At 41.9% G+C, this 27,857-nt stretch overlaps 2 protein-coding genes across 5 annotated transcripts in view; both read right to left on the bottom strand.

Moving 5' to 3' along the window:
- Positions 1 to 27,857, bottom strand: part of LOC147028733 (receptor tyrosine-protein kinase erbB-4-like) — a 787,552-nt gene that overhangs the window by 299,427 nt on the left and 460,268 nt on the right. For all 4 annotated transcript variants that reach the window (XM_085879397.1, XM_085879399.1, XM_085879401.1 and 1 more), the window contains one exon: positions 22,351 to 22,469. In XM_085879397.1, coding sequence (XP_085735523.1) covers positions 22,351 to 22,469 — 119 coding nt within the window. The remainder of the gene's footprint in view (positions 1 to 22,350; positions 22,470 to 27,857) is intronic.
- On the bottom strand, positions 5,893 to 8,072 carry LOC147028735 (uncharacterized). The gene is given in 4 exon segments (XM_085879402.1): positions 5,893 to 6,766; positions 6,893 to 7,339; positions 7,562 to 7,762; positions 7,764 to 8,072. Coding segments are annotated over 4 exon segments (1,410 nt in total). The 5' UTR covers positions 8,010 to 8,072; the 3' UTR covers positions 5,893 to 6,250.

The raw sequence follows: 27,857 nt of genomic DNA, 5'->3' as shown, positions 1-27,857 counted from the left end.
CTAATCTCACAGAGAGTTCTTCGGCCAACTGAGCCCACAAAATGGCATGAATATTCGGCTGCAACGGCCCACAAAATGGCATGAATCTTTGGCCGCGACGGCCCACAAAATGGCATGAATCTTTGGCCGCAACGGCCCACAAAATGGCATGAATCTTCGGCCGCAACGGCCCAGAAAAGCACTTTGGCCTCAATAGCCCACAAAAATGCCTCGGCCCATATGGCCCACAAAATGACTTCTCGGCCGCAATGGCCTACTCACGAGCAGCAGCAGGCAACAAGCCCTGCATTGGACAGCAGGTGGCACAGCAATGGTGGCATGGTGATATCGATGGGAGGCAAATGCAGTTTGGAGGTTTTCTTGAGGACGCAAGTGGGTGTGATGACCTCATATCAGGTGAGATGGAGAGTACCCTTAACCTTCCTTGCCTGACTTGCTTTGGCAGGTCCTGTTTTGGTATGGTCTTCCTCATACGTTCATTTTTTTTCTTTCTTTCTTTCTTTTTTTTATTTGCAGACAATATGGTGTGTTTCTTACTCAAACATTATCTTCGTGGGTGTGTGCTCTTGACATACTGGTGGCCTCTCTGTCACTTGGAGAGGGTGACCGAGCCTGGCCCTTGCTAACAAATTTTCCCATCAACATTACTCGTACCAAATGCCACGCATAAATGGTGCGGAGGAGAGTTCATCGAACCTAACCATTTACTTTTTGCTCTAAACAATGCAACAAACCCTGCTATGGCTAGAATTTTTTTTTTTTGTATACCTTGTCAATGCTCGTATGAGAGCTCACACACAACGCACATCATGGGGGGCATGAGACAGGAGGGGAGGGAGTGGGAAGGACAAAATAGTTGGGAACAGAGACATGTGGAGATCTGTGGAAGGGAGAGGGATGGGACGGGGAACATGGGGAATAGAAGATGGACATTACAGGGACTTTCAGGAAGGAAAGCAGGGAATTTGAAGGAGGTGGGCTTGGGTGGATTATCGGGGGTAGAAAAGATCGAGGATTTGGATGGGGGATGATAAGAGGTGGTGGTGAACAGTTGTTTTGAAGGCCTGGAGGGAAGAATGGGAATGAATAGAGTGAGGGAGTTTATTCCAAAGGCGGGAAAAAGAGGAATGAAAGATTGAAAGTGAGCAGTGATTCGTGATTTTGGTAGTTTTACCAGAAGGGGGTTGTTGGCGGACCTTGAGCACCCTGCGGAAATGTGGTGGGGACAAATCACAGAGAGAGCAGGGGGGGGCGAGGCTGGAGAGGAGACGGAAGAAGACAGAAAGACCACCGACCAACCTGCGGTGATTGCGTGAGAGGCCCAAAGACTCAGCCTCATTGCGGGAGATGCGAATGATCAAAAATGCCTTGGTTTCTACAGCGTGAAGCCGAGAAAGGTGGGAGGCAAGAGCACCAGCCCAGAGGGGAGAGCAGTAATCCATGAGGCTGCGGACAAAAGCTTTGTAAGTGGTCAGGAGCTCAGGTGGGCCAAGGAAGGACCTTGCACGACAGAGGATTCCCAGTCGTCGACTGGCTTTGGAGGTGAGGTTTGAAATGTGGCTTTGCCAGGAAAAGTCATGGCATATACTGAGACCCAGAAGCTTGAAAGAAAGCACTTCTTCCAGAGGATTGTTGAGAAAGTGGATGGGGGGTTTTGTAAATGGTCCTTTCGAAGAGACATAGTGAGAGTGTGAGATTTGTCCGGATTGAAAGACATGTTCCACGTGTTGGACCAGTTTGTGATTTTATCCAGATCAGTAGTGAACGAAGAAGCTGCTGCTTGCCGGTCTGAGGGATGAACGATGGTACGGCAGAGGGGGGAGTCATCAGCAAAGAGATATAGAGGATTTTCCAGAGAGTCGGAGAGATCATTGATGAAAACCAGAAAAAGAACAGGGCACAGAACGCTACCTTGAGGAACTCCAGCCTGGACAGGAAGGGGGGATGAAAGAACTCCATTTAGGGCCACACGTTGACTGCGACAGGAGAGGAAGTCTGCGAGCCATGAGTGGAGATGGCCTTGGATACCATAGGAAGAGAGTTTGGTGAGCAGGGCAGGGTGCCCGACTGTGTCAAAAGCACGTGATATATCCAGAGATACGGCTCGGATTTCCTGTCTGGCATTGAGGGCTTCCATCCATTGTTGGGAGAGCAGAAGCAGCATATCCAGGGTAGAGTGACCTGGTCTGAAACCAAATTGATGATCAGAAATCAAGCCATTGGAGAAGAGGAAGGATTTGATGTCTGAAGCGATGATGGATTCCATAACCTTGCTGATGATTGGGAGAAGGCTGATTGGTCTGTAGTTGCAGGGATCTGTTTTTGCACCTTTTTGTGTAGGGCAGTGATGTTTGCTGATTTCCAAGCAGATGGCAGATGGCCTTGAGCAAATGAGAGAGTGAATAGAACAGAGAGAGGGTGAGCAAGAGCAGAAGAGCAGGCTTTGAGGACATGTGGGCTGATGCCATCTGGACCGGTTGCAGAATCTGAGTCGAGGTTTGACAGCAAGCTCTCCACCTTGTCAGGAGAAAAGGACACAGAGTCCAGGGTTGGGTGCGACTGGGTAAGGTGGGTAGAGAAAGTGATGGGTTTTGGACACAAGATTTAGTTGCAAACACGGAGTTTAGGCATTCAGCTTTTTCACATGCGGTATCAGCAGTGCGGCCATTTGAGGGAAGGGAGGGATGGAGGGGGATCATACACCAGAAACAGATTTGATTCGACGCCACCAGGATTTTGAGGAGGGAGAGAGGTTTGAGAGTTCAGACTTATGATGAGAAAGATGTTGTTTTCTGGCTCTCCTGAGGGTAGATACACACTTGTTCCGAGCTTTATGGAAGGAACTGAGATTGCCCTCAGTTGGGTTTGCTTTTCATGAGGCAATTGCAAGTTTTTTCAGGACAACTGCCTCACCACAAGCTTCAGTAAACCAAGGGCGGGAGGAAGGGTAGGACAACTGAAGACGAGAGGGGATAAATCTGTGCATGAGGGAGAGCAAGTTTCTTTGAAAGAATTCCCAGGATGAGTTGATGTTGGAGAAAGTAGAGATAGGAGACCAGTCCATAAGTTTGAGGGCTGCTTGGAGACCCTGCCAGTCGGCTTGAGTGAAATGCTAGACTCGATGGCGGTGAGGTGGTTCTCTGATAATAACCAGAGAGATGTCCACTTTGACAAGGACGTGGTCAGAAGAACCGATTGGAGCGAAGGAAGAGCAGCAGATATTGTCAGAGAAATTTGTCAAAATCAGATCCAGAAGAGATGGAGTACCATTGGTTGATATCCGGGTAGGGAAGTTGACCGATTGAGTCAGTCCCAATGAGTCGCAGAAAGCTTTTGCTGAGGTGCCATGACAAGTGAGAGAGGTACCCACACCAAGCCAACTGGCATGATGACAATTTAAGTCACCTCATATGAGGAAGAGAGAGTTTGGTTGAGAAGATAGAAGTTGGTCCATGTTTTCAGATAGTGAGGTGTAGATAGAGTCATCACTGTTAGGTGGACGGTACAGTACACATATAAACATGAGGTGGGAGTTGAGGGGAAGCCGTAGCCAGAGGTATTCCTGGGGGTGTGGGGGAGTGAGGGCAGTGCATGGAGAGTGAGGATAAGAGTCTTTGATGAAGAGAGCAACTCCTCCACCAGGGCGAGGCTCAGGTCTGTCAAACCGGAGGAGGGAGTAACCAGGGAGAGATACTTGGGAGTCAGACACGTCTTGGGGGAGGAAAGTTTCTGTAAGGTAGATTATGTCTGGTTTGTCAGTGGCAACCTGTATGGAAAGATGTGAAAGGTTTGAGCAAAGGCCCCAGATATTTGAGGTCCATACTTTTAATGAAGAGGTAGGGGAGGAGGCTTTGGGTGCAGGGGTGGGGGGGGCAGGGGAGGGTAGGACTCGGGACGAGGGGGGGGAGGTAAGGAGTGTTGTTGAAAGAGTGTGAGGGATTGCAGAATAGCTAGGGCAGGGGGCCGAATGAGGAGGAGAAAAGGCTCTGTGGTGCTGGGGGAGAGAGGGGACAAGAGAGGGGGAAGTAGGCAGTTGAGGATTTGAGGAGGTGGAGTGAAGAGATGGAGGTGAGAGGGCAATGGAAGGAGGCAGCTTTGTGGATGGGAGTGGGGGCAACTTTGGGAAGGATGAGTAAGGGGGATGAATGGTTGGAGAAAGGTGAGTGGGGAGTTTTTGAGAGAGGTGAGAGGGAGGCATGGAGGGAGAAGAGTGGGATGGTTGCTTTGAGAGTGAGGGGTGAGAGAAGTGAGTTGGCACTGAAGTTGGAAATAAAGAATGGTTGATGGAAAGCGAACAGTCATAGCAAACTTGGGTTTTTAAAAGTTTTAGGTCAGTTATGCGATGAAACACATTTCTTGAGGGATGCAATAAAGGCGAATTCAGAGAATGGAGAGAAGAAACGCTGAAACAGTTGGATTTTTTAGGCATGGTATGAAGGAAAGGTCGAATTGAGAGCAGTCTACTTTAATAGCAGAAGAGTAGTGCATTCTGATACAGTAAAGAGTACCACACGTGTGAAAGAGGAAGATGAAGCATTATAAGAGATCGTTTTTGTTATTATTATTAATGTTTGAGAGAGTTTTCAACAGATTAAGTCATGGAAGTGTTGTAGAAAAAAATTGAGGAAGAAGAAGAGGAGGGAGAAGAAGAGATGAAGAAAAAGAAGAAGAATCAGAGAAAGGTAGTGGTTATTTATTTATTTATTTTATTTAAGATAAGAAATAGTGATTCGTTGGGATGGGGGGCGTTAAGAAAGTGGGAAAGACAGATATTAAAGATAATGGGGAGAAAAAACAAATAAACACGATTGTGCACCGAGGGGAAAAAGGGTAGGCCTCAAGCCTCAATGATAGGCCTCAAGCACCCAGTAAGACAAGTTCGACGAAATCTCACAAAATAGCACGATTTTTGAAACAAAACCGAACTCGGAACACACTGTAACATGTAGGTGAGAAAATAAAGAGTTAAAACGGGACAGATAACGACTGGAAACTTAACTTTGAGATCGTCAGCAGGGAGCCCCCAAGGAGACCTACCAATGCTCCAAACCCAGAACCGGAAGTCTGTGATCCTAATGACCAATTTTTCCCAACCTGGCCCACTGTTCCATTCTATTAAACCTGGGCAAGGCCCTTATTTATCTTTTTCCATTTGGTGGTGCCAGGCATAACTCGCTGGCTGGGGAGTGTGACTACTACTAGGCCTCTTTGCCTGCTTCCAATCGGGTGTGGAGGACACCCAGCGACCTCGGGGTTCACCTGAGCGTGCTTCTGGTGATCCTAACTCAGGAGTGGCTCTCTCTAGCCCCCATACTGTGCTCTCCTAGCACCCATACTCTGCCCTCCTAGCACCTATACTGTGCTCTCCTGGCACTAAAACCTACCGTGTTCTCCTGGCACTAAAACCTACCGTGCTCTCCTGGCACCTCTGACAGCCTTCACCTGCCAGGAACCCCCAAAGCCCTGGTGCCCTCTCTCCCGACTCACCAACTTCCAATACCATGTCACACTCCCAGCCAGTACCACCATACCTTGGCCTTCACCTATCCCTAGCAGTCTGCCTGCACAATGGAACAGCAGCCAGAATCCATGTCAAATCCTCTAAGTCCTCCTAACCTACACTAACTTGGTTAAGAGACTCCTACCGACAGGGTACGTTATTCGCACTCGCTCTCCTCATTTGCACAATCAAGCCATTCACCCAAACACTTTAGTCATTTATTCCACAGTGCCACACACCCAGTCCACAACACCATCCAACACCTTTCACTTTTCTGTGAAAACAAAAAAACACCAGTCCCTCAGATCCCACTTGATCATCAAATTTAACTGATACACTTTTTTTTTTCATCAAACCCCAATCAATTTGTCTCTACGTCCGTCATCCGCTCGCCTCCTCCATACTGCCCTAATCGTTCATTTCCAACAATTTAAACAAAACAACAACATCTCTTCACCAGTCTCATGAACCTCTGCATGGTTCTAACCAGGCATTTCAATCCTTCCTCAAACAAGCCACTCTTTGTCATCCACTGGTATCAGGTGTGTTTAACGCTCTGCCTGTAATGTCTCCACCACTCTTTTTTCAATAATCACCCAAATCCACTCGTGCCACTCTTATCCCTTCTGTAATCTCTCAATTTGCAACCACTCTCGATATAATTTAAAATCAAAATTTCTTACATCCCAATATGGCCTGCTTCTTTGGCTCATTGGAAGGGGAGTGAGGGAACGAATCCCTCATTACCCATTACATGACCCCGCCGCCTTTACGCCACGGCTCAAAGGGGTCATGTCTCAATTGGGGTTGTGGTCCACCCCCTCCTTTTCTCCTGGGTTCGCGGAAGTCAGGTAAACCCCAATCGGAGAAGCGGCCTCCGCCTCTTCTCCCTAACTCCCTGAAGACAGATAAACCCCACTCAGCTAGCCGAACCCGTGTCCTCAGAGAGGTTTGAAGACCAAGTGACACATGGTGGTGTTGCTGCTGGCCCCCTCTTGCTCGAAAATGGGTACTGGGAGCATGCGACACATGCCAGTGTCGCCTGCCACCCATCTGCGATCTACCCCGAAGTTCCTGTGAGGCCGAGAGAGAAACCAAAATCCAATTTATAAAGCCTGCTCCTGGATGCAGCACCTCTAACTCTGTAAGAACCCATGCAGAGCTGTCCATTATGGATTTTGTTCCCTGTGTCAAGTCCTGTCCCGGTGGCATTTCTATTTCCCCTTGCACCTCCAACCTATTTCCTACGGCACCACTCATTCCACGCTCAGGACTCCCACACACAGCAGGCTCCACACATTCCAAGGTTATGTGTTCACATTCCACACATTCAACCTTGCCTGCATACTGACCAACTGCCTCACATTCCAGGGTTACATTCCCGACCGCCACGTGAGTACCCACACACGTTTCGGCCTTGGCAGCACATACCGGTGCTGTAATCTGGAGTGTGGGCTCACAGCATTCATTCACAGGCATTCTACACACACATTCAGGGGTCCCGCATACATGCACCCCATCGGACAGAGCCTCTTCATTAACATAAAATTCAATTCCTACATTAAGCTCATCGTCCGCACCATGTATACATGCGCCCACGTACCTGCTTCGTTCCAGAGTCACCTTGGTCCGGTCGCTTCCCTCCAGCAGGTTGCTCATCATCGATTCGCCACACTCCTCTGGAGCTGTCAGCTCCACATGCTGGACCTGCTCAAAATGTGTTTCATTCGTGAACAACCCCGTATGCTCCCTCAATGTCTCTGTCACCAGGGTTTGCTCTAATTGTGGTGTCATCCGACGAGTGATGTCAATCAAGTCCCACACTACTATCATTCCTCCCTGTGTGCCATTCCATGTAACTTTCTCGAGCGGTCACACGAGTCACAGATTTCAAAGTGCTGTCATTCAATGAAGAATGATTCATTCGGAATTTTATTTCGGCAGGCTTGTAGAACGTTGGGCCCTTTGGATGTGAGCCAAAAATAAATCCGAATTAATCATTCTTCATTCCATGACAGCACTTTGAAGTCTGTGACTCGTGTGACCACTAGAGAAAGTTACATGGAATGGCTCCTGTGGTGATGTCACACATCCCATATTATTGTGCTGTTCTACTTCCTGGCTCCATTTTCCTTTCCATTTGAGTCGTTCTTCCTCTCTGATCCTTTTTAGTTGTTCGTTATCTTTCCAAAATTTTTCTATCTCTGCATACTCCAATCTTGCTCTCTCCTTTCGTTGGTCAATTTCAAATTAATGGTCTTTTTTGTTTCCTATCCCACTGTTTCTCATGTTCCGCATTCTCCAATCTTGTCGTTTCTCTCAATTGGTTGATTTCCCTTTCCTGCTTCATTCCTTGTTCTTTCACCATCTCTGCGTACTCCAACCTTGCTCTCTCCTTTCGTTGGTCAATTTCAAATTCATGTTCTTTTTGTTTCCTATCTGCTTTTTCCCATAATTCCTCTCTCATCTCCACACCTCTTTTGTATGCTTCCTTCCTCCTTCCGTCCATTCTCTTAAAGTATCCCTTGCTAGTTTCTATTTGACGTGCCAGTTCATTTCCCCTGCACTGCGATTTCCAAAACTGTTCTGACTTTTCCAACAATTCTTTCTTCCTTTGCTTCAGATGTTCCTCTCCTATTTTTACCTTCTGTTCTCGGCATTCTCTTCTCCGATTGCCTGATCTTACCTCTTCCTTCAGTTGTTTCAGATATTTATCTTTTATTTTTATCGTCTGTTCTCGGATTTCTCCTCTCTGATTGCCTGTTCTTACCTTTCCCTTCAGTAGTTCCAATTCCAAATCGTGTTTCCGTTTTTCCTCTTCCGGCTTTATTTTCCATTCTTTTTCCAAGTTCTCCCTATACCGGGAGTTACTAATTTGCTCCTCCTCTATTCCCTTGTTCAGTTCGCTCTTCTGATGTTCCAACAACTTATGGGTAAACCACTCTAATTTACTCCTTTCTCTACGTAGATCCACGCATGTGTTGACTAAGTCCTTTTTCCAGCCCCTGAATTTGTTCCTGTGCATCGGCCAATTGTTGTGACTCCCTGTGCACATTATTTTCCTGAACCTCGTCTGTGTGCCGTAATGCCTCATCCAATTTAATTTGTAACTCCTCTATATAATTCCCATCACACTCCATCTGTTCCAAGGAATCCGCCAATCGTGCATGAATTTCGACAATGTACGTGTTGGCGTCCTGCTTTGTTTTCCATGACGCATGCTGTGACCACATGGTCTGAACCGGTGGGTGAGAATGTTTTCTTCGTGCTATGCGGTTCATTGCGCTATTTATAGTCACCCTTTCCCGCTTCGTGTCGTGCTGAGGTGGAGCCGCGCCGCCATTTTGCGACTCCATCTTATTTTATAATTTCGAAGTTTTACACCCAATCCGCTCAAAATAAAATCAAAGCAAATTTGGAATTTGCGAGCGACATTTTTTTTCTCGCGCCTCTCGTAACCAATGTTCGGGGTGTGAAATGCACCACAGGCCCAAATATCCCACTCCTGACTACCAGTGTTAAGGATTCGGCGGTGTTGGGATTTGCACCCTACTCTTGACAGCCAAATGTTGAAGATTCTGTGTCACTTAACAGCAACGCCGTCTCCGGGGTTATAACGCGGGCTGGTTCAGCATAGGTCTCAGGTTACGCGCCTCAGATCACGATACCAAAATACACCTGTGCCTTGCCAGCTGGGGAAATAGACCCTGGCTCCAGACTGGATTTGTCAGAGACCGAGCGGTGTCTGCCAGTCCGTAGCCCGTTTGGGTATTATATACAAATCGAGCGAATTGTTCCTCGGCGCGGCACGAATAAATTCAAGGAGGCAAATCTCGTTTCACTCAGCCAGATTTATTGGGGACACATTGGGGAACACAACACAAACAAAGCATTCACAACAATGTTATAATTAATCTATCACCCATTCTTCACGAGGAAGCTACGGATTATGGGTTTCGAAGGAAACCCGAGTGAGATAAACCTCAGACAACATGCAGACAAGACACAGTGTACTTGGTGATGCCTCATGGATGAGAGGAAAAGTGTCAAAGGCACGAATGCGGTTCGTGACAAGTCGATGTCAACGGATTTGAGTGCCCAAGCTCAAACACGCCGCGTGGCAAAATGGCGGCGTCGTCCTTTTGTCACACCGCCCACGCACACAGCCTCAGTGCGTTCAGCCCCCGTAAGGTCCACGGCACAAGACGAAAGATCGATGGTATGCTCCAGCTGGCTTTTCACAAGGTCCACTATACAAGTCTGGGCCTGGCCTGTTCACCAGCTTAGGCCAAATCGGGGTGTTGGGCTCCGCAGGTGGATCGATGGAACCACAAGACGCGTCGAGATGTATCGGGCCATGCCGTGAGAAGGGACAGTCAGAGGCTCCATCACTGGACTCCAGATGAACCTGTTGAGGACCTCCTCATAAAAGTCGATTGCCGACTCCCCTCACACAGTTCCTCCTGCCTCTTTCACAAAGCAGATCGCAGACTCGACTCAAGCAGCCACTCTTGCCTCTTTCACGAAGCAGATCGCAGACAGACACAGCGTCCCTTACACAGCCGATTGCGACTCCCACTCGTCGTTTCTCCTGCCTCTTTCACGAAGCAGATCGCAAAAACCCCCATACAGTTCCTCCCACTGCCGATCACCCGACTCAACGCTCAGGCAGATTCACCCCTGCTTTTCCGGCGCTCGCTCTCTCGAAGCCGACTGCTACTCTCAGAGCGCTGGGCGGGGACTGTCGTCCAGAGAAGGGAAGGAAGAAGAAGAAGAACCTCGCGGTACACCACCACTGCACGAACAATGAACAGTCTGCTACACCTCCCAACACACATGTAACGTCCAATTACCAAACAACCTGGCTAAACATGCATTTAATGGGGGATCTGGCCTAATCCTATATTTACATACATATATATATATATATATATATATATATATATATATACATACATATATATATATATATATATATATATATATATATATACATATACATATATACATATACACATACATATATACATATATATATATATATATATATATATATATATATATATATATATATATATACATATATACATATATACATATATATATATATATATATACATATATACATATATATACATATATATATATATATACATATATATATATATATATACATATATATATATATATATATATATATATATATATATATATATATATATATATATACATATACATATATACATATACACATACATATATACATACATATATATATATATATATATATATATATATATATATATATATATATATATATATATATATATACATATATACATATATATATATATATATACATATATACATATATATACATATATATATACATATATATACACATATATATACACATATATACACATATATACATACATATATACATATACATATATATATATATATATATATATATATATATATATATATATATACATATATACATATACATATATTATCCCTGTGTCGTAAGAGGTGACCAGGGTTGCGTCAGGAAGGGCATCCGGCGTAAAACATGTGCCAAATCACGATGCGGATCACACGGATGATCCGCTGTGGCGACCCCTAAGGGGAGCAGCCGAAAGAAGAAGAAGATATATATATATATATATATATATATATATATATATATATATATATATATATATATATATATATATATATATATATATATATATACACACAAATATATTCATCCCCCAATGAACGGATACATTGTTGTATGGTTGGGGGGAGGGGGCTGTGTGTTTCTTTGATCCTGAGAGCTATGCGGGCAGGAGATATTTCTTCTGGTAGGGTCACTCAAGCCGACAGGTCAAGTGGGAGAAGCCGGACAGGTGTTCTCTGAAAATATACACAAGCTACAGAAACCGCAATGAGAAACTTCAGGTGAAATAGTTTGGCTCTTGGATGGGAGATGTATTCCGAGGGGAATGAAAATATGACGCTTGCGGGTGAAAGCCGAAAGGAAGCTCATTTCCGCAAAGTCTCTCTGACGAGTACCAAAAGAGTCATTTTGGTCAGAACATGGAATGTGCGTTCCATGTTTGAAACAGCAAAAACAGCAGTGATAGGGGAGGAAATGATGAACTATGGGATAAACATTGAAGATGTAAGTGAGAAATGGTGGATGAGGAAAGGAAAAGTAAAACTACAAACAAGGGAGATAATTATACAGGGTGGAAATTATTTAAGGTTCTCAAAAAAAAATAATAATGCAATAAAAACTATATCTGTCAGGAAACTAATATTTTGCGTAAATGTAGCCGAATGTTACAGAAAGACGTGACATGGTCCTGAGAGTTATCAGGTATCACGTGATTTATCACGTGACCCGGCAGTGACTGTTAACGGTTTCACTCAGTCACGCCATTGCCCTGACTGCAGAAGAATGTGCGTTTCTCGGAGAGCATTCCATCAAGTTGAGGGAATCTTGAATTACACATAAAAAGTCACTTTGGGAGTCGTATGAAACCTTCAAAATTAGTGATATGGAAACTGGTAAAGCAGTGCAGAGAAACAGGCTCCATTAAAGTAAAACAAAACAAACAAAAAAAAACACATATGCCAACCAAGTGTTGTTACACCAGAGAAAGTGGATGAAGTGTGGTAAAGAATGGAAGCAATCCAGAAAAAAATCTCTGAGATGTTAAGCACAACAGGCTCACTGTTCCCAACTCCATGCACTCTTGGTGAGATAAAAGCAATCACTGACACAATCAGCAATATTCCTCAAGAAATGCTACAATCTGTGTTGGAGAGCACGCTGCGAAGTAAGAATTTGTTCCTGCAACATGGTGGTGGACACTTTCAGCACTCCATTTGAGTTCATCAATTGTGTGGATCATGTCACATCTTTCTGTAACATTAGGCTACATTTACGCAAAATATTAAGTTCCTAACTGATATGGTTTTTAGTGTATGGGAATTATTTATGGTTATCGAATGAAAAAAAAATCACCCTGTATTATCAGGTACTTTGGAGCGAGAGCACGGGAAAGGTGTTGCTCTGATGATAGATGTGCTTGTGGAGGTTCATCAATGGAATGGACACCTGTAAATGAAAGACTGATTATAGCTAGGTTTGATTTAAGGCATTGCAAGCACAGTATAATACAGTGTTATGCTCCAGCAAATGATGCAAAGGAGGAAGAGAAAGAAACATTTTATGAACAGTTGTTGGTAGTGGTTCGGAAAGTAAAGAAACACAATATGTTGTTGATATTGAGAGATATGAATGCAAAAGTTGGAAGTGACAAAACAGGAAGAGGAAGAGTTGTGGGAAAATTTGGTGCTGGTAAAATGAATGAAAATGGAGAGAAATTTGCCAATTTCTGTGGTGAAAATGATTTTGTGATTTGTGAAACATGTTGGCACCAGATGGTGGTGCAGAAAACAAAAATCAGGGAGACCATGTGGCTATAAATAACAAAATGGAGAAGGTTATTGATTGATGTTAGAACAAGGAAAGGCACTGACGCATGCAGCGATCTTCAATGAGTAGATATTAAGGTAAAAATAAAACTAAAAAAGCAGACAAGAGCAGATATAAAGAGGAGGATAGACATAAAGAAACTGAAGTACAATGTCGAAAGATATAATCTTAAAGGTTATAAATTTCAAGTATTGATGGACGAAGAAGAAGGAGAAGGAGAAGGAGAAGGAGAAGGAGAAGGAGAAGGAGAAGGAGAAGGAGAAGGAGAAGGAGAAGGAGAAGAAGAAGAAGAAGAAGAAGAAGAAGAAGAAGAAGAAGAAGAAGAAGAAGAAGAAGAAGAAGGAGAAGGAGAAGGAGAAGGAGAAGGAGAAGGAGAAGGAGAAGGATAAGAATAAGAATAAGAATAAGAATAAGAATAAGAATAAGAATAAGAAGAAGAAGAAGGAGAAGAAGGAGTGATGGAGATTGAAGAACACTGGGAAGGATTGAAAAATGCAGTCATGCAAGCAAACAAATCTTTGGATACACAAACAACAAAAAGGAAGAATGGATCTCAGAAGAGTCATGGAAGGTGATTAAGGAAAGAAAATAACTCGAAAGAAAATAATTTCAGCAAAAGATGTCATCTGCAAAAAATAAAAAATGACCGTTTTTACAGTTGTAAAGGGGTTTGGCTTTTTCTTGAGGCAATGTTTTATGGCCGGATGCCCTTCCTGACGCCAACCCTGGTCACCTCTTATGACACACAGGGATATGGAACACCTATTCTAACCGGGGCATACACCGGGACCAGTACACTGGCACTCATTTCGCCGACCTCGGAAGGATGACAGGCTGAGTCAACCCCCTGGTGTTAATTCAGCAGCCAACGGGGCTTGAACTCAGGACCCTGGGATCCCAAGCCACCATCCTAACCACTAAGCCAACATCAGGCTTACAAAGGAGTAGATAAAGATAAAGATAATAAGTAAAAAGTACAAGGAAAGATAAGAATAATTTTTATGAAAAAAAGCGAAAGAAGCAAAAGGAAGGAGCGAGGAAAATGACAACAGAAGTTTGTATCAGATTGCCAAAGTACTGCCGGGAAAGTTTCAAAATACAGCAGCTTTAGTAAAGAGCAAAGATGGAAATATTTTATCATCCAAAGAGAATCAATTGCAGCAATGAATAGAACATTTTGAAGAGGTATTGAAGAGAAGAGCCACACAATACTCCTGATGTGGATGAGAACACGCTTGTATTACTGATACAAGTGCAGGATATCTATCTATAATTCCAGAAATGTGTGTGTGTGTGTGTGTGTGTGTGTGTGTGTGTGTGTGTGTGTGTGTGTGTGTGTGTGTGTGTGTGTGTGTGTGTGTTTGTGTGTGTGTGTGTGTGTCTGTCTGCGACTGCCGTTTCTCGACAACCGCCGGTCCGATCTGATTGAAACTTGCCAGGAATATTACCGGGGCCCCGCAGATGTGCCTTTTCGAGGTTTGATGTCAATCGGACGAGCGGTTCCCAAGTTACGGCCATTTTACTGCTTTTTCAGTGTTGAAAAGGTGTATATATGGCAGCTGAACGTGTCGTTTCACCTTCTCACCTTATCATGGCAATTTTTTTCCCAAATTATTAATAACCGGACGATCACCGGTCCGATCGGATTGAAACTTGCCAGGAATATTGCCAGGGACCCGCAGATGTGCCTTTTCGAGGTTTGATATCAATCAGACGAGCGGTTCCCAAGTTACATCCATTTATCTGTCGACCAATGACAAGACACGGTGCTATGACATCACGAATGACGTCACAATTAGTGTTTATTTATTTATTTATTTATTTTTTGCACGATTGACGGTCCGATCTGATTGAAACTTGCCAGGAATATTGCTGGGGACCCGCTGATGTGCCTTTTCAAGGTTTGATATTAATCAGACAAGCGGTTCCCAAGTTACATCCATTTATCTGTCGACCAATGACAAGACACGGTGTTATGACGTCACGAATGACGCCACAATTAGTGTTTATTTATTTATTTATTTATTTATTTTTTGCACGATTGACGGTCCGATTTGATTGAAACTTGCCAGGAATATTGCTGGGGACCCGCGGATGTGCCTTTTCGAGGTTTGATATTAATCGGGTGAGCAGTTCCCAAGTTACGGCCATTTATCTGTCGACTAATATCTGCGAGAGAGGGGACGGGAGAGGGGGGGCTGAGAGTGGGGGCGAGAGAGGAGGGGGAGAGAGGAAGGGTGAGACTAGGGGGGATAGAGGGGGGCAAGAGAGGGGGAGAGAGAGGGGGCTAGAGAGGGGGTGAGAGAGAGGGGCGAGAGAGGGGGTGAGAGTGGGGGGTGAGAGTGGGGGGGGCGAGAGAGGGGGCGAGAAAGAGGGGCGAGAGAGAGGGGGCGAGAGAGAGGGGCGAGAGAGAGGGGCGAGAGAGAGGGGCGAGAGAGAGGGGCGAGAGAGGGAGCGAGAGAGGGCTGCACATACTGGCACTCACCTACCGGCACGCACCTACGGGCCCGTACTAGTTCTACAAAAGAGGAGATAAAACAAGCTATAATGAGACTAAAAAACAACAAGGCAGCAGAAGAAGATGAAATAGTGGTGGAGATGCTGAAGACTTGAACAGAGGAGATTGCAGAAACATTGGAGTAGTTCAAAAAGATATGGGATAAAGAGATTTCACCATCAGATTTGAAGTAGGGTCTTCTTGTTAAACTTGAGGAAAAAGGAGATTTATTTATGAGAGTGTAAGAATTGGAGGCAAATAAAGTCACCATCAATTATTTTAAAAAAAAATTTACAAGATGCATCTTAACAAGGATTAAATGTTTGGCAAATAGTTTTAGATATGAACAAGCTGGATTTTGGAAAAAACAAAATTTGAGACCATTTTTTTTCTGTTCTACAGTGGTCTGCAAAAGCATTCACCCCCCCTCCAAAGTTTTCACATTTTGATGCCACCTGAGCTTATTTCATGATTCTTTCAAGTCAAACTATACAGAGTCTTCACAAACTACTCCAAAGTGATAAAGTTTTAAAAATGCAGATAAAATGTGAATAAGTTAGATTAACAGAGAAAATAAGATGATTCTCACTTCCATCAGTGTTCAACCCCTTTGCCGAATTAACCTTAAATCACTTCAGGAGCAAATTATTTGTTTGAAAGGTTACAAAATAAGTGCAATTGGTTCCACCTGTGTGTAACCAGTGGTTTAACTCATAAATTAAGCTCCCCCACTTATCTAAGGAGTTTTAAAGTGAAACTCACTTGATCAACCAACAAGACAAAAATTGAAGATCAAGTAACTTTCTAAAGAAGTCGGACATAAAGTGGTGGAGAAGCACCGTTCATGAGAAGGTTATAAGAGATTTCAAAGTCTCTCATTATCCCTTTGATTACGGTGAAATCCATCATTACGAAGTGGAAGACGTATCATACCACCGAGACTCTACCCAGATCAGATCACACATCCAGACTCAGGAGCCGGGCAAGCAGAAAACTGGTTTTGGATGTCACTGTAAATTCAACAATGACTTTGAAAGATCTGCAAGGCTCTATATGTCCGGGATGGGGTCAGTGTTCATCAATCAACAATATCCCGTTCCCTCCAATTACAGGTAAGAGAGGTGATTGTTTCTTGTTATTTGAATGTTCCCACCCAGAGCAAAGAGTGGATGTGAATTTGGAGGTTGTCTAGCAGGCAAGATGAAAGTAGTGTGGTCCTCATTGATCAGTTCTGGGACTATAACGATTCATAATCTACATCAATGATTTGGACAATGGGGTTACGAGTCGGCTTTCCAAATTTTGCAGAAGATGCAAAGCTTGGAGGGAAGGAAAGGTAGATAGCAGGGAGAGGGGGAGGGGAGAGTGAACATAATTTTAGAGATTGGGCAAAATATAGGCAGACGCAGTTTAACATAGAGATGCAAGGTGCTTTGGATGGGTAAGAATAATGGAAACAGGGACTACCGTATATATTTCAAGGGGCAGTCTTCGAGCATGACAGAAGATGTGTGGTGGGGGGGGTGTTGGTGAATACAGGGGGAAAGCAGACAATACAATGTCAAGTTTCTATCGGTAAGGCTAATAGGGTTTTAGGTTATATGCACAGAAGGATATGTTATAAATCAAAAAATGTGATTGTGTTTACAATGCACAGGAGTTCAATCAGGCCTCTTCTAGAATATTGTGTATAGTTGTGGTTGACACATCTGAAGAGGCACATAGCTGTCACAAAGAAAGTTCAGTGTAGAGTGACAATATTGATTCCAGGGCCAGCGAGACTAAGCGATGAGAAGAGACAGGACTTTGTACATTTGAAAGGAGGTGATTCAAAGGGGACCTGCTAGAGATGTTTTAAATAATAAAGTGTGGAGACAAAATATTTGTCGAAGGATTTTTTTCAACAGAATGGACAGTAACAGGCCCAGTGACCACAGCCTGAAAGTAAAGACGAGAGTAAGGATGGTAGTAAAGCAGGGGCCTTTCACTCAGAAAGGAGTTCATGCATACATTCTTCTTTCTGGAAAGGTAGTGGCTGCAGAAATAGGAGATAGGTTATAAATTGAGATAAATAGGTACCTAAAAGAATTAGGAATAGACAGGTACAGGGATATTGACAGGAATAATAAGTAGCTGAGGTATGGATTGGTGATTGGATACCTGTGTTAAGATAGTGTTGTCTGTGAGAGGGTCCAATCAACAGATTAATATTCTGCCTGTGTTTGTTCTTTCCTCAACCGACAACTTAAATAATAATAAGTTTTGTCATATTTTATATGTGTACAAAACACCCTAGCGATGTCTGTGCCTGTCCCACTCTTCTCATCCCCACTACCCCATCCCAAACCCTCTCTCCCAGTGAATTTATGCTGATAACTGTGAGAATGAATCAATGCTGTATAGATATAGCACAGGAATGATCGGCCAAATTGCTTCTTCCTGTGTCCAAGTACCTTGTGTATCCTTAAGCATGGTTTAAAAAAAGCAAATTCAGAAATGATATAGTCATGGTAAAATATGTGTAGGACAGGGGTTCACTGCCACATCATCTGATTACTGTGACATCTTACAATGACCAAAAGACGCAACAAAGCTAATTGGACAAAAGTGTAAGTGAGCTGTGCTGATTTCCATGGACCTGGTGGCCGTACACGGATATACCGCGACACACAACTATCCAGTGTTTTTCAGATTTCATTTTGAAGACAACGACTTTATGTTCACCTGCAGAATGGCCAGGAAGATGAATTTTGCAAGTAAGTAGTAAATTGAACCAGTATGCTTTACTCACAAAATTTCCGAAGTGGAACCAACTTTTGGCATCAACTGAAATCAAAATGTCAATGGCTGTTGGATTGAGGAGATCAACAGTTGAGTGCACTTTCAATACACTGTCAAACTGGATCATAAAGAAGCTTATTGTGAGATTTGTTGAAGGAGATAATGCATATGAACACACATTCAAAACTAGAAGGGCACTCAGAAGAGCGCATACCTCCACCACGCAATGCCTGATCTACGAGAACATATCGGGCCCAATACATTTTTGAAATATCATGCTGTATATCGTTTCTGGCCCTATCTCTCAGTGGTGAAGCATCACTTTGAAAATTAAATAATCCTCGTATTCAGATCCGCATTTGGATATTCAGCAAAATCAAATCAATTTGTTCTTGTCACACACCCAACGTGTCCACCAGGTTTCATCTGAATATGTCCACAACTTTTTAAGATATCCTGGACACAAACATGGACACAAACATCCTGGACACAAGATATCCTGGACACAAGATATCCTGGACACAGACAGAAAGGGGTGAAAACATAACCTACTTCACATTCGGTGGTGGAGGTAATGAAGAAATTCATATTTGTGATGATATCTGGCAAATGGTCACTCAATGTGTTCAACATCTCTCCTAAATATAAACATTTGAGTTATTTGTCAAATGGAGCGAGGAGACAAATTCAAGTTGGCGAAATTAGTTGCTCGATTTGAGAGGACACATTTTGCAGAGTCTGGAAATAGTATAGTTTGACAAGTATTTCTCAATTATGTTCTCCCACTTGACAAGCACCAAGCTAAAAATAACTAAAGCATATTTAACTCTCTCAAGACAAGCAAAGGAAATGTCTTGGAGTTCTCTGTTTATACAGCAGCTGTAGGTTATGGATTTGAAAATTGCACTTAATTGCTGATATGCACAATTAAAATATAAAAGGAACTTGGACACACGAGGTCACAATTTCATCAATCATGCCTGCAATCGCAATGTCAATACCACATTAATTTATTCTTTCAGTTTATTTACTTAACTTCACTGGGGGGGGGGGGGCAGGGGTGAAGTGGAGAAAAGAAATACAGTGTTGCAGGAACTGGGACATCACCTGGGTGTTTTACTATTTTTTTTGTTTGTTTTTGAGAAAGAGGTGAGGGGAGTGGGTTGCAAGGCTTGGAATGAACAAACAACATCAGCATATTCATTTTCACGATACACTCTCGCAGACATCGCGATCACTTCACAGGTATCCATTGCCCATTCATTCATAATCTACCGATCAGTCCCACCAATATCGATGTAGCCCTCAATGCTCAATGCTTACAGGTACATATATGATTCAAATTTATACATATCTACAGTTTATACTGCTACTACCTTTACAGGGAGACCATTCTGTGCACCAATAACTCTTGGATTGAAAGGGGAAGGACAAATAATTTTCAACAAAAAATATTTTTCTGAAATTTTTGTGACTATAAAAATGAATTTGTAGAGATAGTTTCATCGTGTCATCATTCCATATCGGGTACATCGGCTGTCCACCATTGTGGAGGTGAATGGGCCAGAGTTAAGACTCAATTCATCAAGCAAAAATTAGCTCTTATTCTATCAACAATGGTGAACTACTGCGCTGCTATGGGCTGTGCAAAAAAACAGGTCGGGAAAGACCCAGCTTTCTTTCATCTACTGGCGGTTACAACCAACCAGGGAGAAATGACATTTGAATTGTCCGACAAAAGACATCGGCCTTGGTTGTCCCAAATCAGACAAGATATACGTTTTGTCAATCCTGTCGGGATTTGTGTCATTGATTAGATTAATGTTGTCCTGGTATCTCTTTCTACTGATGGCAAAGTTTGAAGCCATTTTAGAAGTCATCGTCATACATTTAACAAAAATACACAAATGATTTTTTTTCTACGTTCTTTCATTTGTTTCCCTTCACCTCCAAAATGGCAGGATACCAGCAAATAGCCTGAAGTATGACATCATCGAAAACTATCAATTGTGTAACCATAATTTATCATTCTTACACTGTGTATAATATCTTGCTTGTTTGTTTATTGAAATGTTTTGATCAGACATGTCGGGGGATTTACTATCCCTCTGTCGCTTGGTGCTCCAACTTCTGCGCTTCTGACAGCGGTGGGAATTCTGTCGAATTTCCTCTTGTCTTCGATAGCAATCGATGAAGTATGACTGTTGTTTAAACTAATATTGGAATGATCAAATTAGTAATTTTCACAGTTCAATAGTTCAGAAGAATTAGAATTATTTGTATTGCTGTCAGACTTGGGTCGTACTTGTAATGATTTCAATATGGGGGTGGTCTTTTCCCCAATTTCCATTTTGTATGCTTTGGAGTGATTGCCTCTGGTCCAATTATGCATTAAGAAGTTAATTTCTCCATGTTGTATATTGCAAATGAGGTTTTCCACACCGATGGACTAAGGATGAAACATTATGTTAACTTTTGACAGGTTAGTTCAGATGTGCTTCCAGAGCCCTTTAAAGGTCAAGTGTTGAGTTTTCTCGAGTGACAAATTTTAATTTTCATCGAGCAATATTAAAATGACAGCACCCTTCATCACAGGTTTTCTCCATCGCTATAATTTAGTTTTCCCTTTTATTTTCTTCAAACCCATCTTCTAGACAGATGCAAATCATGTTCTCCCCCCACCCTCACCCCAACTCCTCTCTCTCCTCTTTTCCTGTTCATTCCCTTGCTCATGTCCAACTGTGGCCCCAATGTTTTACCCTCAATTGCCTCGCTCTTCCATGCACCTATATCTTCTATAAAGAAAAAATGTGGACAAAAAATTTGCAAGAGCTTGACAAGAAAAAGAGCAATGAGCAATTGCAGACCCTCACCAGGACTTCTTTTGAGTGGTGTATTTTTAGAGGTTTTAGGGTAAATCCAATATGGCTGCCAACCATGTGACCTATGTATGATATATGTGTGAACTTTTTGTTCCTCATGGACAGGTGGTCATACGTGTAAAGTTTCGCCTCGATCTGTTCAGCCACTTCAGGGAAGAAGATTTTTTTTAAGGTTAAAAAAACAACAATAAAAAAGAATATGGCTGCCAAATCACATGACAATGAGATTATGAATTTTTTTTCTGTGGACTATTTTAGCCCTAGATGACCCTCAATATTTTCATACTGATCGGATGTGGCGTTCTACATATGCAATTATGACTTCATAATGAGGCACCGATGATGTCATAAAAAAATCAGTCATTTCGCATGAGGAGTACTTGCTATGTACCAAGTTTCAATCTTTTCCTTGTTGTGGTTTCAGAGATACAGAGGTCCAAAGTTTTTCTGTTTTTCCAATAAGGCTGCCACACCACGTGACATATGACACCATAATAATTATTAAACATTCTCCATGAGTAGTCGCACCAATGGTGAAAATTTTGTCTCAATCCGACAAGTGGTTGGCGAGAAAAACACGAAAGTTCTGTGCGGACAAACAGACAAACAAACGGACCCAAATGCAATACCCTCTCCTTTGGCAAGAGTAAAAATGATGATAAAATTTAAAATTAAAGAATCTAGTGTAAAGGTGTCCCAAGCTGTCGGGAGTCATAAACAAGGAGTTGTATAAAATGTCACACGAGTCTGAATCGAGTCCTGAAAGTCTCTACATCAACTACTGGAGGCCATGTATATTCACAAATAAAAGCCTTGCGATGTTTCCCACAAAAATATAAATAAAGAAATCACTCAAGATAAAATTTGACCTCCTGTATTTAATAGCCCTCGATGTGATAGAAAAATATACGATAATATGAAAATTCTATTTAATATTTAGAACATCTGATGCTCAAGGATAATGGGCTGAGGCCATTTATAAGTGGCATATTGTCCCATCATCAATAATACCACATTTAATTAGCTATGCTAACTCCAGAAGAAATGCAATACTATATTGAGTGTGAATTATTGAAGCTCTACTGCTCATAAAGATAATATTTTAACAAGTTTTGTTTGCACTTCGGTAATGAAGGTGGATTTATAAGTGCTAAAGGTGTACATGCATATGTGGATCTGTGCACATGTTCCGTACAAAGCAGTGAGTGTTCTGTGGCCCGCTGCACCCAGCTGCACATTGCCCGTTGCAGCACTGACTGAGCTTCGGTCCATAGCAACGGCTGTCACACTGTGCCACGCAATTTAGCCTTGTAACTGTGGTGGAAAAGAGAAAATGCATGATAAAGAAAGTTGTAAAAGTACGCTTGTTTGTTATAAACATTACTAAAATAACACTTACCAGATACTGTTCACCTTTGGGCTAATTCCCCAACACATTTCTCAACTTGACAGATTATGTCAAGAGCAAAATGAATTGATGCCTCAATTTCCTGGTGGACCTTGACTCACAAACTACCATGTATTCACACTTAGAAAATCAAATTACAGAATAAACCAGGTTCATTGCTAACTCTGACACCTATAAATCAGAATGACACCTATATTAGGCATAGCATTGTCCAATTCTATGAAATAACATTTTAAAATGCTTTTCAACAATTTAAAGTAATTTTTATGACTCAAACATTTCGTATGCATTTACAGGTGTACAACAATGCTTTGGACACTCAAATGAGCATGGTGCTAACAGAAGGACGGGAAGGGAATTATGCTTGGGTGCTTCTCAAAAATATTAACAACTAGCATAACCCACGCTCTGCGTGACATGTTGGGGTGGGTGTGTTTGAGAAAGGAACTGATGCAGAGTATCAGTAGTAATTTTACTTTAATGCAGTAAGTGGAATACAATGTTCAAAGTACTTCTTGATACACAATGTTTTGGGTTATAGCATTGTCATTGTGGAACCCTTGTTTTGTAGTTGGTATAATTTGCACCGTAAAGCCAAATGCAGTAACCGTTTTTGGCACGATTTCACTGTTTCAGAACCATTTTATTTACTTTTTTTGTACCATGCACCTCATATGGTCTTTGAAATAATGTAGGCCAAATATCACGTTACTCGAGCGCAGAACAAAGTCGAAGATAGCGCGACACGAAACCACAAACTCGGAAATAATATATAACATAGCGGCTTGCGTTCCTGTTACATTAAATTGAATAAGAATTTTTGTACTGTATCGTTTAATAAATAATATGTTCATTGATTTGTTCAAGTAGAGTATTCCTGATAGCTGAGATACAAAGACAATATGCTGTCTGCCTCTTTTGCATCCCATGTCAACCATCTGTGATGCACCTACACTCACTGGAAAGATGAATTCATTTGGGTGCAAACTTGTGTGAGTACACTGCATGTTGCAAAAAAACAATAAAAAAAACAATATTCATCAAATAGGCTGTATCCATTGATTCAAAATCATCACACTTTGGAAAACAAAGACCATTTTGCAAAATGAAATGGTATCAAGAAAGGGCGCTTGTTGATTGCAAGAATAGAAAATCTCAAAAATATAAACCAATTGGATCCATGAACATGAACGAGATTGCAACAATTACTAGCGTGTGGAATATTTTGATTGCCATTCACCATGGAGTCCATCAAATATCACATTGACAGCTTTACACTCGTTTTGTCATTTGAGAAGGCAATGTACCATTACATGAGATGTATAATAAGAGTATGTGTTTAATTTTTGGAAACTCATTCGTAAGTGTATTTCAATTTTGTGGAATATTATGAGTGTCAATACAATGGGTGTGTTACTTGAGTTTGTTGTTCCTTTTATACTACTGTTTTAATAAAGCTAACATAAGACTAGTAATTAAGGGAAGAGTTAGAGCTTGATGGCAGAGGTAAAACCTGGAGAACATTAATGTACAATTTGAATAGGTCAAACTAACCTCTTGTTCTTGATCTTAAGCCTTGGAAATTTGGTCAAACTGCTTTGGCCATTGGGTTGTCAGAGGGAAAAGGTATGTGGAGTGTCAACAAATACTGTAAGCCACGGAAACCCAGTTGGTAAAACAAACTGATTTAGATCACAATATATTATTTTTTTTAAAGTAGAGCTGTTAACTGTGAGATATTAGTCTGTTGTGGGAAGTGCTGAGGCAATGTGGACTGCTGAGGATTATGCAACATTAACATTGGGAATATTTATACGATTGATATAAATAAAGCTCATTTGTTTTAAAAGCCTTATGAATGGGCAGCCTTTTCGCCACATGCAGCATCCAAACCCCAATACAGGTCGTGTCATTTCAGGATGCAAACTCACAGTTGATTGACCCAGAAATTGAAATTTTTAGCAAACAACATGCAGAAATAAATGAGGAGTCAGGATCATGAGACTGGTCATGGGCTGATGACATCACCATGCTGACATCCAGCACCAGGTGTCACTTTCGTTACTCCATCTAGCCAAGCATTCCTTTGACCACCGTCAGTTCTTTATGATTTACAAAGCATTCATTATAAATGAAAAAGAGTGCAGCTTTCTTCTGGTAGGATGGTTCTTAGGCACCATGCATCATAGGAGCCTGTGGACTCCAAAGACATGAGTTATCGGAGTCTCCTCTCAGTATCACCTATGGTAGTTCTAAATTTGGTTCGTGATCTGATTTCGTGATTTTGAATGTCATAAACACGTGCTTCCAGATGGTGCTCCATCCAGACGGCTTTATTGCCATAAAGATTGACACATCATAAAGGTTATGTCATAAAGATCAACATCAGTTATGTCATGCACAACAGATTATGTGACATATTTTTCCTTTCAACGGTTAATTAACAGTTATCTTACCCATAAACTACACTTCAGCCATACGATTTAATGCAAAATATCTACACTATATAGTGATCACTACACTGCAGCCACACAATTTCACCTGAACACAATTTGAGAGACAACATCAATAAACTATGTTCTGTAGGAATTATAAAAACTATTTAACACACATTCTCAATAGGTTGAATAAACTACAGGATTGACACACTGAGCAGTACAGCACCACGCTCTTCAATTTATATCTTAAAAGTACAGTTATCAAACAGATCTCGGGGAGGACGACCGAGTGATGAGGTTTCACCGACATGCTCTGGTATGTTAATGTCTGTTGGCCATGTTTGATGGCTATCATCCTTGGGAAATGCATGATATCCTTTGAGTGCCAAGTGGTTGTGGATTCGTTTCTGTTGCAGTGACAAATTATTCAATCTTGTGTTTTGTGCTCAGTGTTGGATTGTTTCTAGGGCTGTCATGGTGCCTTAAGATGTGTCCTCATCCTCTGGCAATGACCATGACCCTTCTGTACGATATAAGAATGCGGTTGACTGGAGCTGCCAACTACAGTAGCAAAGGCCCCCCAGTATTTACCAACATCGATCTTAGAATGTAGACAGATAGATTTGGCTGAATATATTTCCTTCAAGTGTGTGCTGGATGAGGTTAAACAAGTACTATACCCTTGTCACGTCTGAGTTTTGTTTTATCTGTATCTTGCTGTGCAATGACTCGAAGATAATTAAAATCAAAAATGCATGAAACTCCATTCATTGTTTTCTGGCAGCTGTATGAAGAGCGCCTCGGAAAAAAAAAACTGGAAAGAAGCTGATGGAGATATAGATGCCCACAAGCTGGACCCAACTGGAACAGTTGGGTAATGTCAAAGTCAAAGGATATGTAAAGGAAGGCTCTGCTGGCTAGGAATGTGTGGAAAAAAAACAACACACCAGTGTAGCCATGGCAGGTCTAATTATAATTGGCTGGGCTTGCTCGTTCATTTGCAGGATCAATTCGAGGTGACCATGGTTGCAAGTTCAACTCAAGCTGGCTGTTTTGCCATAAAAAGCCAAAGTAGAGCAGACTTGAGTAGTGGGCTGCGGTTGATAGAGTTGGTGAATAGTGGAGTTGAAGCCAGAGATGGGTGCCTTTTTATGAGAAATGAGGACATCCTGCATGCACCATCAAAAGCCAAGCGTGTGTTTAAGTACTACTGAGAGGACATCACGAGTGAACATGCAACTCACTGTACGGTGTTTCCATCATAGTACGGCTCAAGGAGGACAGCCAGTTGGTGTGGCATGTGCGGGGAACAAGATGCCAGGAGCGGACTGATGCTACATTTTATTGGAACTGTGAGTTGTACCTCACCCCTTAGTTAACTTTCACCTTTGAAAACCTGGCAGACAGCCAGTTTGATTTTGGCAAGAGAGTAAATAATAGAATGAAGCTCCAAAAATAATTATTTGTGTGTTTTTACACCTGTCTGCTGTGTGGTATATGGTGTATATAAAAGCTGGAGAATATATATATATATATATATATATATATATATATATATATATATATATATATATATATATATATGTGTCCTAAAATATATATATATATATATATATATATATATATATATATATATATATATATATATATATGTATATATATATATATATATGTATGTATATATATATATATATATATATATATATATATATATATATATATATATATATATATATATATATATATATATATATATATATGTTTTTTGTGTCCTAAAATATTTTAATGATCTTTTAGATGATTCATCGAAGGGTACGGTGCAATTCATATGGATAATTTGTCGATGCATTCATATTACAGAAAGTATGCCATTGACTGCTGCCGAGCGACAAAAGCGTATTCGAGACAGGCACAAAGAAAAATGCAGGGAGCTAGATGTGAAACGCAAGAGAGAGGAGCGTGTTGCTAATGTTGCCAAGGCAAGGGAAAGTGAGCGTGCGTGTCAGCGGAGATGTCGGGCGAAGGGCAAAAACACTGAGTCCTGTTCCAACTTCTCGGTCTCCTGCCTAAAAGAACAGCTCCAGCATAGGCAAGGCTGTTAAATGAGCTCGGGAGGCCCTCCCGAAATCACCGAGGAAATGCAAAGCTGTTATCAGACGGCTTGCTGTCGGAAACAAACCTACCCGACATGAAGTTGACACGGAAAGCAAGTATGCTCCTGAGCACAAAGTTCCTGCCGATGTTAGTGATGCTGTTAAAAAAAATTTATGAGCAGCCCGGTATTTCATGCATGTTGCCAGGGAAGAAGGACCAGATTTTACTTCTGGGAATCATTTGATCATGAAGACTGGGAAACGGAAGGACAAGGTTCAAAGAGATTCCTAATGATGACAATACGAGAGGCATAAAGTTTTTTTGTGAGATATATACAAACATCAAGATCGACTACTCCAAATTCACGGCATTTCGTCCAGCCAATGTATGCCTCAATTCAAAGTTTCCGCACAATGTCTGCCTCTGCAGATATAATGAAAACATGCACCTCTTATTGGAGACCTTGTCATCTCATGTACCTGGACTTTCGACCAACTTTCATGAATTCCTTGGAAGCATTGTATGTGATAAGGATTCGGACAACTGCATGACAGTAAAATGTCAGCAATGCCATACCAAGTTTGCCACAGTGTATTCTGTCGACGAGGAAACAGCTAACCTGCCACTGAAATGGTTTCAGTGGGAGACAATTGAGCAGCGGGCCACAAAAGTAGCTAAAGATGGGACTGTGCAGGATGCCCTGCATGAGATATGCAAACAACTTCTATACTTCAGATTGCACTCATTCATCAAGAGGAAGCA

The sequence above is a fragment of the Eptatretus burgeri genome, chromosome 4, assembly GCF_056783735.1.
Source record: "Eptatretus burgeri isolate ZD-2024b chromosome 4, Ebu_testis_v1, whole genome shotgun sequence".
In the NCBI taxonomy this organism is placed as follows: domain Eukaryota; kingdom Metazoa; phylum Chordata; class Myxini; order Myxiniformes; family Myxinidae; genus Eptatretus; species Eptatretus burgeri.
Note: the sequence above shows the minus strand (reverse complement) of the source record. Positions and strands in the feature narration are given on the sequence as shown.